Below are 16,196 nucleotides of genomic sequence, written 5' to 3'. Positions count from 1 at the left end.
ATCTTGAGCTCCCCAGCACGCAGCGTGTCCCTGACCTGCTGTAAAGCACCACGCGATGCAGCCGCTGTCCCAGCTCATTGCAGGCTGAGCTGGTGGAAAGCATGGGGCTCAAATTCTCCATATGGGAGTGAGGGAGAAAACTCTTGTGTTTTTCGAGACACTTTTCATTTCTGTTTGCTTCTTTCTTGATCTCTCTGACCTGTTGCATTACCCAGACGTGACCCTGCTGTTGCAGGAGGTTGTATCTCATCTACTATGCAGGAATACCCTCCATAAGCCATGCTTCTCTTCACCTTCACTCTCATGTTTCTGGATTTCTATCACATGATACAAGAAACCATGGATTTAAAAAAAACCCACATAGTGGGCAGGGAATGGATTAGATATTTAGAAGGAGTGCAGAGGCTTTTTTCCTTTCTCCAGGCTGCCTCTTTCTTTTGTTGCCTTTTCATGTGAGCTCACTTCACCTCTCCTGTTGTTTGGAGCATGTGCTTGGCTCTTTCCTGATCTTCTCATGGCTTGTTTTGGCTCTGGGTGTCATGCTCGCTATTTGTTAATTGCTGTTTGGTGTTTTTCCCTAGCTGTCTGTGTTGCTTCAAATTGTTTACCTTCATTTACCTGTTGGAGTGATGGATTTTTCTTACCTCTTATTACTTACTGTGTTTTCTGTATTCCCTTCATTCTCTGATTTCAACTTTTCACTCACCTTGTGGTTGTCAGCTGTCAGTTATGTATGTATTACTTCTTTCTCTGCTGTTTATCTTCACTTTTACAAGGAGGTGAGTAGCGCTCTTGGATTAAACTTATCTCACTTAAATGCCTCCCTTGATGCTGCCTCTGTCCTTGGACCGCTTTCAGGGGATAAAGAATTGGTGTGGAGATTATAGGTGTGAAGCAATGACTCTTCTTGAGAGGACATGAACAGTATTATCCAGCTTTCCAGGGATAAATTGACCACCTTGTTTTGGGGAGGAACCGGTTTAGATCAGCACAGAGGTGCCCGTTGCCTGTACCCGGGCATGGAGGGGCAGCGGCAGCTCCGCGGCACCGTGAGGTTTTCTGTTGGGATGCTGGGGCAGTGGGGACACACGCCCCCATGAGATGCATGTAAGGAAATGGGGTGAAAGGGTCTGAAAAGCTGACTTGCTTTGCCCTAGATTTTGAAGGCTTGCATGGGAAATTTTTTTTTCTGATGTTTTCCAGAATTTGAGGCTCCTTCTCATATTCTTTGCCTGCCAAATCTTCCCCCTGTGTAAGAAAGCTGAAAATCCAGAGCTCATGTGATGAAAATCCCTAATTTTTTAATTTTTTTTTCCCTTTTCCCAATGTTTTCATCACAGCAGGAGCCAGAGTAAGAGGATATGCGTAAGCTGCCTGTCTTTGTCTTAGTGACAGGAACAATGACATGGGGAAGCTGGTCAGGGGTGTCGCTGCTCTGTCCTTAAGTTTCCTTGTGCAACTGATGGTGATTTAATAAATGAGGCACAGCAAGACCTTTCACTCCTCCTATGCTCATCAAGCAATCATCGCCCCATCACGCCTCGGCTTCAAATACCTCATTTGCATCTGGCTGATGTTGAACTCTCCTCCAGGGACTGGAGGATGCTTTTTGGGTGAAGCACGCAAGAGTGGCTGGTGCAAGCTCTTGCACAGGAGGTCCTGTGGAAACACTGTGTGCTGTGAGAAATGAAATTAAATGGATTAAACAGGAGATAGAAGGGGGAAGGGCACCTGGTTAGCTATTGTTGCAGAAAACGTGGAGAGAGAGGGGAAAAAAAAAGTAAAAAATATTCCAGAGACCACCATTAACGGCACTGCAGGTCCAGGGCTCTTTTAGTAATTGACTGTGTAGTGAATGTTGGAAATTACATAAAAAGCTCTTAAGTGAGAGAGGGCTTTTAGTGAATGGTTGGGTGAAACAAAGGAATACTAATTCTGGTAGAACTTTTATTCTAATTTAAGGAAGATCCTTTCTCTGAGATAATAGCAGCACTAAATAAAGTGAAATACCTTCTCTGTTAGCTCCAGCAGGAACTGGATGAAGCTCTCATTCACGTAAATTTTAATCCAACATGTGTCTGCATAGTAATCAGTTGTGGGAGCCTTCAAACTGTTGTAGGATGAGGGACGGTGCTTAGGGCTAAGATAACTGGCTCTCATACGAGTAGGAAGAGTAAATTAGGAGTAGATCAGCCACGAGTTTTAGCAGAGCAATTATAATGTATGCCAGCTCAGGGGAAACATTTAACTAAATTAAGCTAAGGGTCTGTCTTCATTGCAAGGTAAGTTTTGAAGCAGTCCTCTACTAAAGAGAATTTAGTAGTCCTGGACTCCAAACAGACCTTTAAATCCAAGTTTTCCTGGGGTTTGAGAAAGCTGAGAGCTTGAGCAGAATTTTATGGCCTTGGTCTTGACTCTTGAGCTGTAAACACTCCCATAAAATGAACGCCAAAGTTATAACTTCCACAGATTTTTAAGAGCTGCAGTGGAGAAAGGTCCACCTGGATTCTGCTCTGAGAACCTGTCCCCAGAACACTTTCAAGTGCTATTAAACTGCATTAAACCCCCTTTTTATGACAGAGGGTTAATTTCAAACACCAGTCTATCAGCCTGACACGTTCTTCGAGAAGGAACAAATTTTACAAGACATATTTAAAATAATTTCTCTGACACGTTTACAGCTGTAAGAACATTAGTAAACCAAAGTGGCTATTCATTGTGCAGTAGCCACTAAGCAATTACGTTTTGTCAGTAGGCAGCCTAATGAAACCAGCAGTTAACAACCTAATGAGAATGGAAGGCAGCCCACTGTTCCACGGAGGCATCCCTTTGCTGTCCCTGGTTATCCTGCACCCAGTGTGTTCAGGTAAAAGTTGATGTTCAAAACCAGGCAGTTTTTATGTGTAGAAGGGTGATGCACTTTTTCTGTGGCGGTGTTTCACACGTGTGTGCCCAGGTTGGGATCACATCACAAAGCCCAACAATTCTGCAGGAGCTGGTGAAGAGGGAGATGTCTGATAGCATGGCAAGGGAAAAATCAGAGTGGTGGGATTTTCTTTTAGTGTTTCCCTCAGTGCCATGTTCGTATCACAGATAAGGCAGCGGAGGGCTAAGGCATCTGTTAATGACCAGGAGATTGGTGCAGAGCCCAGGTGCTGACCCACGGAGGCCCACTGTGCCCTGGCTGCTCTCTGGACTGATGCCTTTGGAAAGCATCCACATGTGTCCATCCCCCACCCCACCCCTCCTTTTTTTTTTTCCTTTTTTTTTTCTCCACTGCTGGAGTGCTTGGAGCCTCTTATTCTTTTGCACGAGGGAGCCTAAAGGGTCATGCTGCTGACAAGCAAACTTGTACAATCCTTCTGCAGCTCATCAGCGAGGAGAGGACCAAGCCAGCCATCTGTGCAGGGGTAATTAAGCAGCACAGCCTGGCAGGCAGCCAGCAAGCAGGCAGGGGACGGCGGGATGCTCCGGGCAGGGGGACCAGTGCTGATGTTCTTCTCCAGGGCATGAGGTAACACTGGCAAAGGGGCACAGGTGTGGAAGGGCCAGGTGTCCCCTCAAATGCAGGTATTGTCCTGTCCCTCCAGGCCGCTCTGAAGTCCGCTGTGGATATCGGAGCTCCTGGCTGAGCCGATGGAGATGAGCTCACGCAAAGAAGGTGCTGGGTAAGGGCGGTCTGATGACCAGCAAGTAAAGTGGCGAGTGTTGAAGAATAGGTATGCCAAGTAATTCCAGCACCTCTTTCGAGCAGGGCAGGGTCAGAAGTTGAGGAGAGGTGGCCGTGTGGTAGCAAACTGGGTTTGGAGGCTGCAGCTGGTGCTGGTGCGTTGGTGCTCATCTCACCTGGCTTGTGAAGGAGCCCAAGCAGAGCTGGGTGTGGAGACATCGGGCTCCGGCTCCCTGCCATCCCTTGTGCTCGGTGGCTGATTGTACAGCCTGGAAGGCACAGCCCTGCATCCTTCTCTGCTCCGGCTCGGTGTGAGTATTGTGAAAGCTACATAAGTATCTAAGCCTTTACTTATATATTGATAAACCTTTAGAGCAAAGATAAGGAGTTGCTGTTTTGGTTCTAATTCTAGGCTACTTTCAATATAGTTTTTCCCTGACAGTTAATGTATTGTTTTTTGGTTTCTTTGAACAATCTGTCATTCTTTTGATAGGTAATGAATAGCAGCATCTATTTTACCCTCATTATACACACTATTCTATAATGTCTAGCCTTTTTAGGTTCTTTCTTCTCCAAGCCCTAATCACTATGCTCACTCCTATACACTTCTAATCATTTCTACTGCTTACCGGTGGACTTTTCAGTTCTGCCACCCACATTTGAAGCAAGGTCTCTGTGACTCACTGCACCCTGTGCTAGATGTCAGGTCAGTCTATAGAATAGCATTAGGATGTATTCAGCTGTATTTTCTCTTCCTCATTATCTCTACATGGTAATGTTTTGCTACGAGCACTCTTGCTTTCTGAGTGCTCTCTCATGGCTTGATCCTTTTCCAGAATAATCAGAGTGATGTCAGGTTTTAATCCCCTCTCAGCTCCGAGGTCTGGCTTTTGAAGAGCCCTAGTTGTGCTCTCCTACTTGTCTCATCCAGTCCTTGATAGAAATATTTGGCCTTCATGGATGATTCTCCAAGTTTGTGCATGCTGGCACTGTTTTCCTTGGAAGGTTTTTGAGTCTTTGAAGCATTTTCTGGTGTGGGAATGACAATCCTAACGCTTGATGGGGATTGCACCTGCCCGAGTTGTGAAACCTGCTGAAAAACGCTGTTTCTTTCCTTTCAGGTGACTGTTTTCATCAACAGACTATGAGCTTTTGGGATTTCTTTTCAAAGGGAATTTCAATTATTCTCCATTTGGGGTTTCAAAGGGAAATGTTTTTTTTTCACCAGCACCTGCTTACAATCCAATTAGCTAGCTGCCTTTGGTAATTAACCATAACGCATTTCAGGAGAACAGAATAACAACAGGACAAAATCAAGCAGTGGCAACTCCGTGAGAGTCTTGATGGAATTTGGACCCAGCCTTTCCCAGGGGCAGGATCCTGAACAGCCCCGTAACTCTCTGCCATCTCCTTTGCCTGCTGCCATGCAGTGCCTTGAAGTGGTGGGGGAAAAAAACCATCTTGTCACTCTGCTCCAGGTTCACATGTGTGTACTATCACCTGAAAACATATGTATTCATGCCTGTGGTTCGTGTGCCTGGGCTTTGCACACAAAACCTCTTCTTTTGACAATGCAGCCAGCCTGGCTGCTAGGGCACAGAGCTCTCCGGCTGAGAGCCTTTGGGCTCTCTCCTCTGCAAGAGGTGCTTGCATCTCCTCTTTCTTCACCTGGTTTTCCCCCTTATCTGAAGGTTCCTTGATGGAAGTTTTTGCAGATGGGAAAGTGCAGCAGGATTGCTAGAATGAAACAGGCTTTTTTTGTGTGTGATGTGCAGTGGCTGGCTTTGAGGCAGTTGATTCATCCCTTGGGGGCTGGGTTTAAAAACTCTTTAAACTCTACAGCTGATCTCCTGGAATCTATCCGGGACTGAGAACATGCTCTTGTGCATAAACTGTGCTCAGCAGTACTAACTCCAGGCTTCATCCTGCTCATTTCAGATACGAGTAGGTGGTTGCTTATACTGGTCCTCTCACTGGAAGAGATACATTCAAAGAATTGGTGTCCCATAGGTATTTAGTTATGTGTTTTGCTCAAAAATGTGGTTAGATGAGGTATGCGGGAGTCATTTCTTTAGGAGGAAAGGAGAAACCGCTGATGCTGCCCAGGACTGGGCCTCCCTGCACAGCAGTCTGGCACAGATGTGCTTCTGAAGAGTTTTATAATTCGTCCTTGTGTTCCGTGTGTGATTTAATGAAAGATTTTTTAATGAAAGACCCTTTCTGTACTGTAATTGAGCTCTTTATCTTATCTGAAAAGCAGAGCACAATCCTTTCCAGAATGGTGTTTGAGTAACAGCCTATTTGCATTTCCCTCACCGTGGTGTTGCTCACAGGAGCCACTAGCTCTTTATTTAAGAGCAGACAATAAACAGATTTCTTTGAGTCAAAAATACATTGGTGATGCCATACAGAGTAGGTTTGAGAAGCAAACCATCTCACATCCCAACTGAGCAAACAGAACCTTCCCTGGTCCTGAAAAGCAAGAAGTGAGCTTTCCCTTAGTGAACACCTGAGTCTTCATGCAGTTTGATGCTCAGCAAAGGGTACATGGAGGTGACAGCTGTCAGCAAAATGAATTACTCTGGGCAGGTAAAAGTTGGTGGGAGATAAAAGTGGGAACTTCAAAACAACAGGGTACTGGAAAAAATCGTGAGAAAGGCAGTGTTCAGTGAAAATCTCCCCTTCATCTTAAGCCTTCAAAAACCATTTTGACAAAATGCCCTGCTTTTGATCAATCTGATCTTCCTAAATGGTGTTTCACAGTCAGGATTATGAGTTCAGAGAGTTTAAAGAAGAAATCTTAGCACAGGATTTTTCACTGTGACCTTAGTCATTGTTTTAGTGTGCTGGAGGGAGGCCACGAGCCCCTGCTGCAGGCTGATGGGACCCTGTTGACCCAAGAACTGATGGACACTGCCCAAACCTAGTGTTGGACTGGCCCAAACCCACAGTCTGGATGGGATCATGTGAAGCCCTTAACACTAGAAAATACTTGAATCTTGATGGTGATCCACAATTCCCACTCCAAAACCATGGGCAATGCAAATAGTGACCAGTTTGCTCCTGCTCCGTGCAGAACTGATGGTTGTGAGTGGCAGAGCCATGGGATGAATCGGCTGCTGGCATGTTGGGGCACACAAAACTTCACGTCTCTGCTGCTTTGGTCCACAGAGCAGAGTGCATTTTACTAGACAAATACCTGCGGAGTGAAGAGGCAAGCCTTCCCCTGCTGCTGGCCGTTGTTTGATCATAGAGTCATAGAACGGTTTGGGCTGGAAGGGACCTTAAAGACCATCTAGTTGCAACCCCCCTGCCCCGGGCAGGGACCCCTCCCACCAGCCCAGGTTGCCCCCAGCCCCGTCCAGCCTGGCCCTGAACCCTGCCAGGGACGGGGCACCCCCAGCTGCTCTGGGCAGCCTGTGCCAGCGCCTCACCGCCCTCACAGGGAAGAATTTCTTCCTCGTATCTGATCGAAATCTACTGTCTTTCAGCTTAAAGCCATTCTCTCTTGTGCTACCACTACATGTCCTTGTAAAAAGCCCCTCTTCAGCTTTCTTGATGTTGTGCTCATTGCAAACACATGAGTTACATCTTGTACAGGTCTGTGAAGTCAATGCAGAGGGTTCCAGGCTGGTCTCAGATCAGCTGTGTCACCAGGTGAGTGAGGACGAGACTCTGCACCACATTTCCACAGCTGGAGATAAGTGGGATGAATTGCATCCGCTGACAAAGTGAGAAATGCATCATGTTTTGTCTCACCTTGCATGGCAGATATGCTAATGTAAAACATTGCTGTCTTCCCAGCTTCTGCTTCTTCCTCTGTGCTCTTGCACTGATGCACACCTTGAGTGAGAAGACCCATCCATTTTGGTCCTGTCACTTCATACTTGCCTTTGTACTAATCCACTCATCCCTGAGAAGACCTCCATTACTGGAGTAATAAGCACTATTGCATCAGGCTTTGATGTGATGAGCAGTGGATTTTTGTACTCAACATGTCAATTTAAACTGCTACGAATAAAAGATCAATTCCTGCTTTCCTGGAGAAGAAATTAAGGAGAAACCTTTTTGTGTTACGAACTGAATGTACAAGGCTGAAAAGGGTGAAGGTGGCGATGAGGTTGTCTCCTGAGAGGAGTAAATTTGTCAATTTAGCAAATTAGAGAGAATATGCTTGCATCTTTTAAGTAGTCAGGTACCAAAATAATGTCACTCTGAGTCAGCAGGGCTGCGAGTCGCTTGTGCTGCTAAGCAGAGCCATGGATTTTGACAGATCTACTCACGCGAGAGCCCGTCTGCTAATGGCAGCTCCATGAAGCAGGGTGTAGGGGCGGCTGATCAAGGACAGTTTCTCTGCCTGGTTTTCCAGTGTGTTGCTACAAGGCTGTTTGAGGGTGTTTTCCATTCCCTTTGCATCCCTGTGGATGGTGTCCTTGCTGAGACCATCCTGCCACACGCTCACTGCCTGCGCGGTGGCACTGACGTGGCTTGCACCGACGTGGCTTGCACCATGCACCGGTGCCTGCGAGGGCTCGGTCCCCTTTCATGCAAAGCTGTCGCAGGTTAGAGGGAATTTGATGAATTATTCAGCAGCATCAAAGGCCCTGTGAGAAATAATTAGTGGCTGTGATTACTTAAGGTGAAAGTGGAGGATTTCATGCTTTTTGGCAGAGGAGCGGGTGCTGCTGCAGAAGCTCTGATCCAGGGTGCAGCACCCTGGGACATCATGGAGAGGGGTGAGAGGTCCCCTATGGCACCTCAGTCCCACCTGGCACAGCTTCCCATCCAAAATCAGCCCAGACCCCATGGTCTCCCTATGCAAAGAACTGCTCTTTGTGCTTTTGGCCAGAAACAGGATGAAATGAGGTGGGGGGAGGTTGAAAAAAAAAGAAAAAGCAATGGAGCAATGCTGAGGGCAAGAGCTCCATTCTGCAGGGATGCTGTGGAGGGGGCTGGAGGCAGCGCCCTGCCTGCACTCACCCGTGCTCATGGGTGCTCATGCGGTGTGTGCCACCCAGTGAGTCCCTTCCGCAACTAACGTGCTCCTCTTTATATGTAATTAATTAGCAGCAGGTTTTGATTCTGGAATCGCAATTGTGACGGTGGAGGAATATGAAACAATGTGTTCTCTTGGCGTTGGAGCTCCTTTAATGGTACCCACGACTACGTTCGCCAAGGTAACAGGGGGCAATGACTCAGAAGATGTGCAGCCAGCAGCTGGCAGTGCAGTGCCGGCTCCTTGGTGCCTGAGCACTTGGATTTGGTGCTCCCAAGCACAGACCTCACGTCCCTGCAGCACCTTTTCATCCAGGGAAGGTGCAGAAAAGGTGATGGAGTCCCCAGGGATGTGGTGCCAAGAGGTGACGTGATGAGATGAATTTTCCACATCAGCCCTTTCTTACTGTGTTATTTCCTCCCTTTGCAAGATGATGTGCAGGGATGTTTCTTCTTTTCTGCCCCCTTCACTGTTACTCCCTGGAAACCTGAACCTAAGAAATGCATTCTTGGGGTTTTGTTCTTTTTAATTACACTGGCCTTTACATCAAGAACAACTCTATAGCTTTCCCTGGGGTTTGTTACTATATGAATCTCTGAGGCTTTTTCTGCTTTTTGGCCCTGATTTTGTGACTTGGTAGGCATGTGCTGAATTTGAAAAATGTGGTCAGTCCTGTTACTCTCAGAGGAGCTGCTCAGCTACCTGAAGTTAAGCAGGTTTGTATTGCCCAGGTACCTATGGCTGTAATTAAAATGTAAAATAATTTCTTCCATTTCAGTTTCGTGAGACTGTTCTATTCTGTTTATGGTACATCCTCAGTTTGGTTAATTCCTGCTAGTCCCCTTCACATCCCTGTGAATACTAAAAAGAGGCTAAAATTAAATACTTGAAAACATCAGAAAAGCTTTGAGAATATTTAAAAGCCATCCTAGTGTTTTATGGCTCTACCCTTTCTCAGTTAAAGATCCTTCCATTTTTTGGAGATTTCCTCCCCCCCCCCCCCCCCTTTTTTTTTTTTTTTTTTTTTTGCTAGCTGTGCTTATCCTATCTCCCTGACAAGCTCCCAAAAGAAACCAGTCAGCCAAGCAGATAAGGAAGCAGATGTAGAGTGCAAAGGTCAAATAAATACAGACAGCTCTGGAAAAAGGCTTTGCAAAATGATGGGGAGCTGAATAAGTGAAAAATAAGGGTTTTTTTTGGAATGGGATCCCAAAGGGGAAACCCTTTTCTGCAGAGGAAAAAAACCACCTTAGCCTCCAAAAAATGTCTTAATGAATTCAGGGCAGTAAAAGAGAAAGAATAATAACTTGCATTTTGGTAAATATGAAGCCCTGCCAGACCTGTGGACTCGCTGCTGGAGCACACACAGCCTCTGCAGCCATGCAAAACTGTGCCTTGGGCATTTAGTCTCTGATTTTCTCATCATTTTATGGCCTCTGCCATGTAAAGAATGATATGGAAATGCTCCAGCCTAGGAAAGCATTTAACGAACTGCAGTAAGTAGCACTTACATTTACCAGTCTAGCTGGCTGCTGACCTGGGATTGTTGCTTTACTCCCCATTTCTGAGTAATTTAGGTTATTTCTAGTTTATTAGGAAAGAGACAAGTCTTTAATTAAAATGCAGTTAATTCTAGCTTCATTAGCCTGGATCATATTTCACTGTTCCTCTTATCATAGGCAGAGATGGGACTTGTGCTTATTTCATTTAAAATGCAAAATGCCACCAGGTGGTCGCTCTCCGGTACAGACAGTGACTTGTGCCACAGCGTTTGTCACGGACGGCCGCAAAACCCTGACCCAGATCCATCCTAATGACTCCATCAGCCCAACCTACCATCCCAAATGGGACTGGTGACAAAGGGCATCGCTAAATGCCTGGCTCTCTCTGTCCTTGCGGCGGGGCTGTGTACCCTGGCATTGCTGATCCCTCCTCGTGATGCACAGCTCACAGCCCTAGCTCCCCTCTCCCTGTGTGGGAGGGATGCAGGGCTGGTCTCAGGTCTGCTCCCACTGAACCACAGTGCTTGATGGCTCCCATGTCATTTCGTCATGGCAATAAAAATTAATGAGCAATATAGCTCTCATCCCTCAATTATTGAATTATGGCTGCATTCTGAAATGGTGAAGCGTGTGTCTGGGCTGCTAAACCCAGGCTAAAGGAAGAGTAATGCCGCAGAGGTAAAATGAAAGGGAGATTAAACCCACCTATGTTTGCTATTTAAATCCTTTTGAACATCAGTTATGATCATCCTGATAAAGACAGGGCAGCATTCAAACAGATGCTGAACATGGTTCCTCTGGCGCATCTCTAGATGAGATTACAAGGAAGCTATTGTTGTTCCTTGGCCGCAGCAGCTGAAATCTAAATCTCAGCAAGTGCAGCTCAGAGGGTGAATGTGTACTGGCACTGGGCGTCAGGGTAGGGGATCTGTTTTCAAAGAATCAGGCAACACAGAAAGAGAGGTTCCTGAAAACAGTAACCACGCACAGCCTGCAACCAGGCATCTAGCAGCGGATTTCGTATTCAAACGCAGGGAGGGAAATCTAATCAGGACTTGCTAATTTTCATGAAGTCTAACACTTGGGATTCACTTCAGACTCACATTTTCCTGGAATAATTCAACACAAACACTTTAGTCTCATCAAACAACAGAAAAGTCAAGTGTCCATGTATAAATATACAATTTGCCTTCCTCTTATGGTCACCGCAACCTTTCCTCCCCTGCTGGCCTCTGCCCCCAGGACTTGTCAGCTGTTCCGCTTTGCATACTGATGGTTCTTCACAGGAAAGCAAACAAATGCTTGCTTAAAGCAAGCCCACTTTACAAGCAGATTTTATTTGAACCCAAATCCAAGCTCATCTCCATTGTCATGTATCTCTGTTATTTCCCCCCTCACCATTGCTTTTCCATTTCTTCTTCCCATGCAGTTCTCCTTCCTCAGCAACATCATTCAAAACTACATAGAATTCAGACACTGCTGCTTTTGTATTTGTATCTGCTGTGATACCTTATCTCAGCTAGATCTCTATTTAACATCTGGTTTTCCCTGGGCTGGCAGATGTATTCTTTGAGCTGTAAATATTGCAAAGCAGGGATACAGAAATCTTCTTGCCCTATGAATTTGACTGAGGTCCTTTTCTAATATCTCACTGAACATCTGAAGTCTCCCTTTCCTCCAAGAACCTCCAGAGCGGCTTTTGGCTAAGATCAAGCAGAAAGCGCTCTTTGGATTCACTCCCTAGCTGTGTTTCCATCTCATGCAGTGGCCGGGTAGGATGTCTGGCTGGGCAGGCAGCTTTTGCAGACAGGTCTGCAGATGGTCCCAGACCACTGCACCTTTGCCTGCTGGTGTCCAGCCCAGACCACAGCAGGCTGGGTGCCATGTGGGACCTTTTCTTCACCACCAGCTCTGACAAAGCCGGTGCCTGGTATTTTAACTGATGATGTGGTCTGGCAGGATTTGTACTTTGGTTTCCTGGAACTGGAAGCTCAAGGCATTAAAAGTCTGTGCAATTAAACCACTGCTGACCAGTGGGATTTGGGGTTGCTGTTGTGGCTCTCTCATGTTAATCGAAATACCTGATTGCTAATGGTTGTATCCTGATGTGCTGGGCCAATGCAGGTGCTGACCACAGGACCAGAGACCACCTCAAGCCAAGGCCCTACCCAGCCTTCTCCTGTTGGGAAGCAGCAGTGTGGTGATGGTGGTGGCCTCGGTCAGGATCAAAGTGCTGATGATGGTTTCCAACACTAACTACAGTCTCTCTTTGCTGCCAGGTCAACCAGAGGACCCACCCCAGGGACAGATTAGTGCCATAGTCATGTTTCTCTGGGGAGATGGGGACTAAACAGAAATGGGACGTGACCTGCAAAGCTGAGCATCGAGCTGGGGAGAGTGTGGTGATGTCTCTCCAGAGGTGCAGGGTCTTTAGCCACTGACTGTGACCCCTTTCAGGAAATGGGAAGCCCCCCCCTCCCTGCCCCGTTGTGTCGCCCTGAAGCACAGGTCTCAATGTCCTGCAGAGCCCAGCAGCCCCATGGCAGAGGCTCCACTGCAAAACCTTGTTTTGCTCATGACCACCACAGTGAAATAAATTGGCTGGTTTTGTGGCTCTGTCCCTAAGCCCAGGCAATGCCTGTGTCCCCAGCTACCTTACACCATCCCTGGGACTGCCCCAGCATCGGGGAGCCCACGAGCTCCCACCAGCTGCAGAGTCCCTGCCTGCACCCGCCTGGCCGTGCACCGTGGTCCTGCACGCGTCAGCGGTAATGAGCCCTGTGCTGGGAAACCCCAGGGGCTGCAGCGGTGATATTTTGGGGAGAAACACACGGGGAAAGCAGAGCTGTGCGTGGCCAGCTGGGGACATTTGGGCTCGTGGGAGGACCAGGGTGAGGCAGTGACCTGCTGAGCTGATTGCCACCATCAGTGCTTGCCCGGGCTGGGACACGGAGTGGAGGAACTGCACACATTTGCACACACATGTGCAGGGACGGACGGGTGCGTGGCTTGGGAAGCCCCTTTGATTCCTCAAGCAAAGGCCTAAGTGCATGGTCCTTTTCATCACATAGCAGGTAAAAAACCGAAGCAGCTGAGATGTATCTTAACCAGGGAGAGATTTGGAGACGGGGGGAGAAAGAAATTCGTGGTAAGTGTGAAGGATGCTTTGAAAAAGAGTAAAACATGCTGCCAGGCTTCCCTCTGAGAACAAGTCCGATCTCTTTCTTTTTATTTCTTTTGGTGCTGTGTTATTCCTCCATGGCTAGGAGGCTGCAGGCGTTTCAATTCTTTTCTTCAAGTCCTTGTTTCAAAAAGGGCCCAAAATATGTTTTCTTCTAAGACGCAGCAAATGGGAAGCGCATAATGCAGCTGTCTCTAAGCTTCTCTTCTCCTGTCTCGGGGAGAAAGGAATTCACCAAGCCCTAGAGCCTGACTCACTCGCTGTGTGAGCATGAATTAACCAGGAATGTTCGAGAATTATTCCTGAATAATTCATGAACCTGAATTAATCATGCATTTTCATGAATTATTCATGAATAACTCATGGAAATGCAAGGTTTATTCATGCTCCAAAAAACCCAAGGCTTTTTCTCTTCTCTTCTGCTCTCTCTCCCTGTAAGAAACAGACCTGAAACAAGCTAAGGAAAAAAAATAGTATCTGTATATAGAAAAATAACAGGAATAATAATGCTGAAACAAAACAACCAGGGAAAAAGAAAGCCAAGGGTCTTTTTTTCTTTGCAGTGGGGACGGCAGGTGGGAGCTTTCTAAGCCAGACAAAGGAGACCTGACAAGGAACTCTGGTGAAGGGACAAGCCCAAGGCAAAGAAGTGTCCGGTCGCCTCCTCTCCTGGAGCAGGCAGCTGAGAGCTGGATAGACAGGAGACATTTTGCAAGACTCAACACCTGGAGCAGTGCTAACCAGGCAAGGACCGAGCTCTATTGCTATCAGGATTTTGATCTCTTTCTTTCTCTCTCTCTCTTTTTCTCTGTTTGTGTATTTGTGTAGTTTTGTTGCATTCATTAAGGTAAATGAGCAACTGGTAAGTGGGGCAGGAGGGAGCAGCAGCAGCTATGAAGATCAGTGATTTTTCTTTAAATGTTAGAGAAAGGGAAACCCCTCCAGAGAGCTTTTCGGGGCTGGGGTGGTTTGCTGTTTGGAATATGGAGCTTTTTACAACAGAGCTATGTGTCTGGGAGGGAGAGATCTCAGATATGCATTTATCCCAGTTTCTTGGTCTGTAACCTTCCCTGGGCTCAGGAGAGGGCTGGGTGCAGCTGCCTGCTGCAAGAGCATCCACCAGCAGGGAAGGGGATGTGGGGAGCCCGGCAGTTACCACACGATTAATTTGCGTGTGGTGCTTCCTTACGAAAATAAACCTCGGAGTGTGTCTCGGCCAAGAGGAAAGGGTTGGAGTGAGCCAGCTGTGAGCCGGTGCCAGCAGGGCAGGCTGGCAGGTTTGGGTAAAGTTACGGTTCCTGCAAGGAGCTTTGCTGTAGCTGATGATGGGGGGGTAGGGGGACAGGGGATTAAGGAAAAGGAGAAAGTTCTCCAGGGTGAACTGAACCTCCTCAGTGAGAGGAATCAAACCCAGGCTTGGCTTTAATGAGGGTGTGGAGGTAAAACAAAAGACTGCAATAAATTGGGTTCTAGCTGCCTTCTCTGCCATCTTGTCCCTGCTCCATCTCTCCCCTCCTTGCCCCAGCTCCCTCCCATCAGCTTTGGACACCGTGGCCATTCTCCACACAGTGCCCAGCACAAGGGCTCAGCCTCAGTCCCCAGAACCCTTCTGCCAAATCCTGCTGCAGAGCAGAGCAGGATGGTCTGGGGTGATGCTCTGCCAGGGCCCTTAGGAGCGCTGGCAGATGGTCTCTGCTTAATTTTGTCCCCATTCATGACATGTTGGTTGAAACCTGGAATGAAGCCTTCCCTGAACCCAGCAGCCCGTGGCTCCTCAGCTTTCCCTGTGGCTCAGGAGGCTTTGAAAGTCAGCAGTACCCTGGCTGCTGTTTGATCGCTGAGCTCTCCTATTTCTCCAGTGATTTAAGCCTGCAGCTCTAAGGGGAACACCAGGGTGTCCCAGTGGGCAGAGCAGTGGGCTGGGACCCGGGAGACCAGCTCCTTGCACCTTTGCTGCTTGGCTGCCTTAGATGTTTCTGTCACTGCTCTGTGCCTCAGTTTCCGCATGTGTGAAATGCAGGTAACTTGCTGCCCTCCTTATCAGAGCACTTTGACATTTACTGGGGAAAATAACTGTACAGGCAAAGGGATGATCATTTCCTGGAAGAACCCTGGGTCTTGAGTCTCTTCTCTGTACTGCCTTGATATCAGGCAGGTACGATCCTGTGCTGTAGCAAATTACTGTAGACCCATTGAGGTCAGTTGAGCTGGGCTGGCTCCCGGGGGCGGAGGAACCAGCCTGTCTCTGCTCGGCGGCTCATCCAGGGTCTGCTCTGGGCACCCCACCTGAGAGCTGGTCCTGCCCGACCCCAGGGGGCACGTGTCCTGGCTGGAGCTGCAGTTCCTCTTCAAATTAAACTGGGGCACACTAAAGGCACGTGGGGCTGTCCCCAGGTCAGTCCCAGGACAACCTCCCAGGGAAAGGGGTTTAGTATGGGGCAAGCACAGAAGGGGAGGAATGGGAGAGGAGAAACAATTGGTAGAAAAAGTGCAGGGACAAGTATTTTATACCTGTAGGCTGCACTTGCTCAGGTAAAGCATCATTTGCTAATCCTCCCAACCATGGGAGAGCACAAAGCTGTGCTGTGATGCTCCCCTACCGTTCCCCCCATGCCAGGTGGGCAGCCCCCATGTCAGCCAAGATCTACGTCCTCATCAGCTGGCCCGATGGCAGCCGGGTGATCAACATCGAGAACATCAAGGAGCCCCGCAAGCCCTTCCACCTCTACACAGTGGGCGAGCAGGTGCTGGCCCGCTGCCCCGGCTTCAGTGGGCTCTACTGGGGCATGGTGGAAGGCATAAGTGGTGAGTGACACCTCTCTGTCCTGGGCTTTGCAATCTGGGGCT

General features: G+C 47.8%; 1 protein-coding gene across 2 annotated transcripts in view; it reads left to right on the top strand.

Annotated features, from left to right (window-relative positions):
- The window catches only part of LOC308070729 (uncharacterized protein), a 49,485-nt gene that overhangs the window by 15,329 nt on the left and 17,960 nt on the right, over positions 1–16,196 (top strand). The window contains exons 1-2 of one of the 2 annotated variants that reach the window (XM_080405183.1): positions 11,395–14,093; positions 15,967–16,154. In XM_080405183.1, coding sequence (XP_080261309.1) covers positions 15,980–16,154 — 175 coding nt within the window. In that variant the 5' untranslated portion in view covers positions 11,395–14,093; positions 15,967–15,979. Of the gene's footprint in view, positions 1–11,394; positions 16,155–16,196 lie in introns of those variants that run through there. The other variant, XM_080405182.1, reaches the window with a different exon arrangement.

Source organism: Falco punctatus (genome assembly GCF_963210335.1).
Source record: "Falco punctatus genome assembly, chromosome: 10".
NCBI classification, from domain to species: domain Eukaryota; kingdom Metazoa; phylum Chordata; class Aves; order Falconiformes; family Falconidae; genus Falco; species Falco punctatus.
The sequence above is the reverse complement of the archived record's forward strand: the minus strand, read 5'-3'. Positions and strand labels throughout refer to the sequence as shown.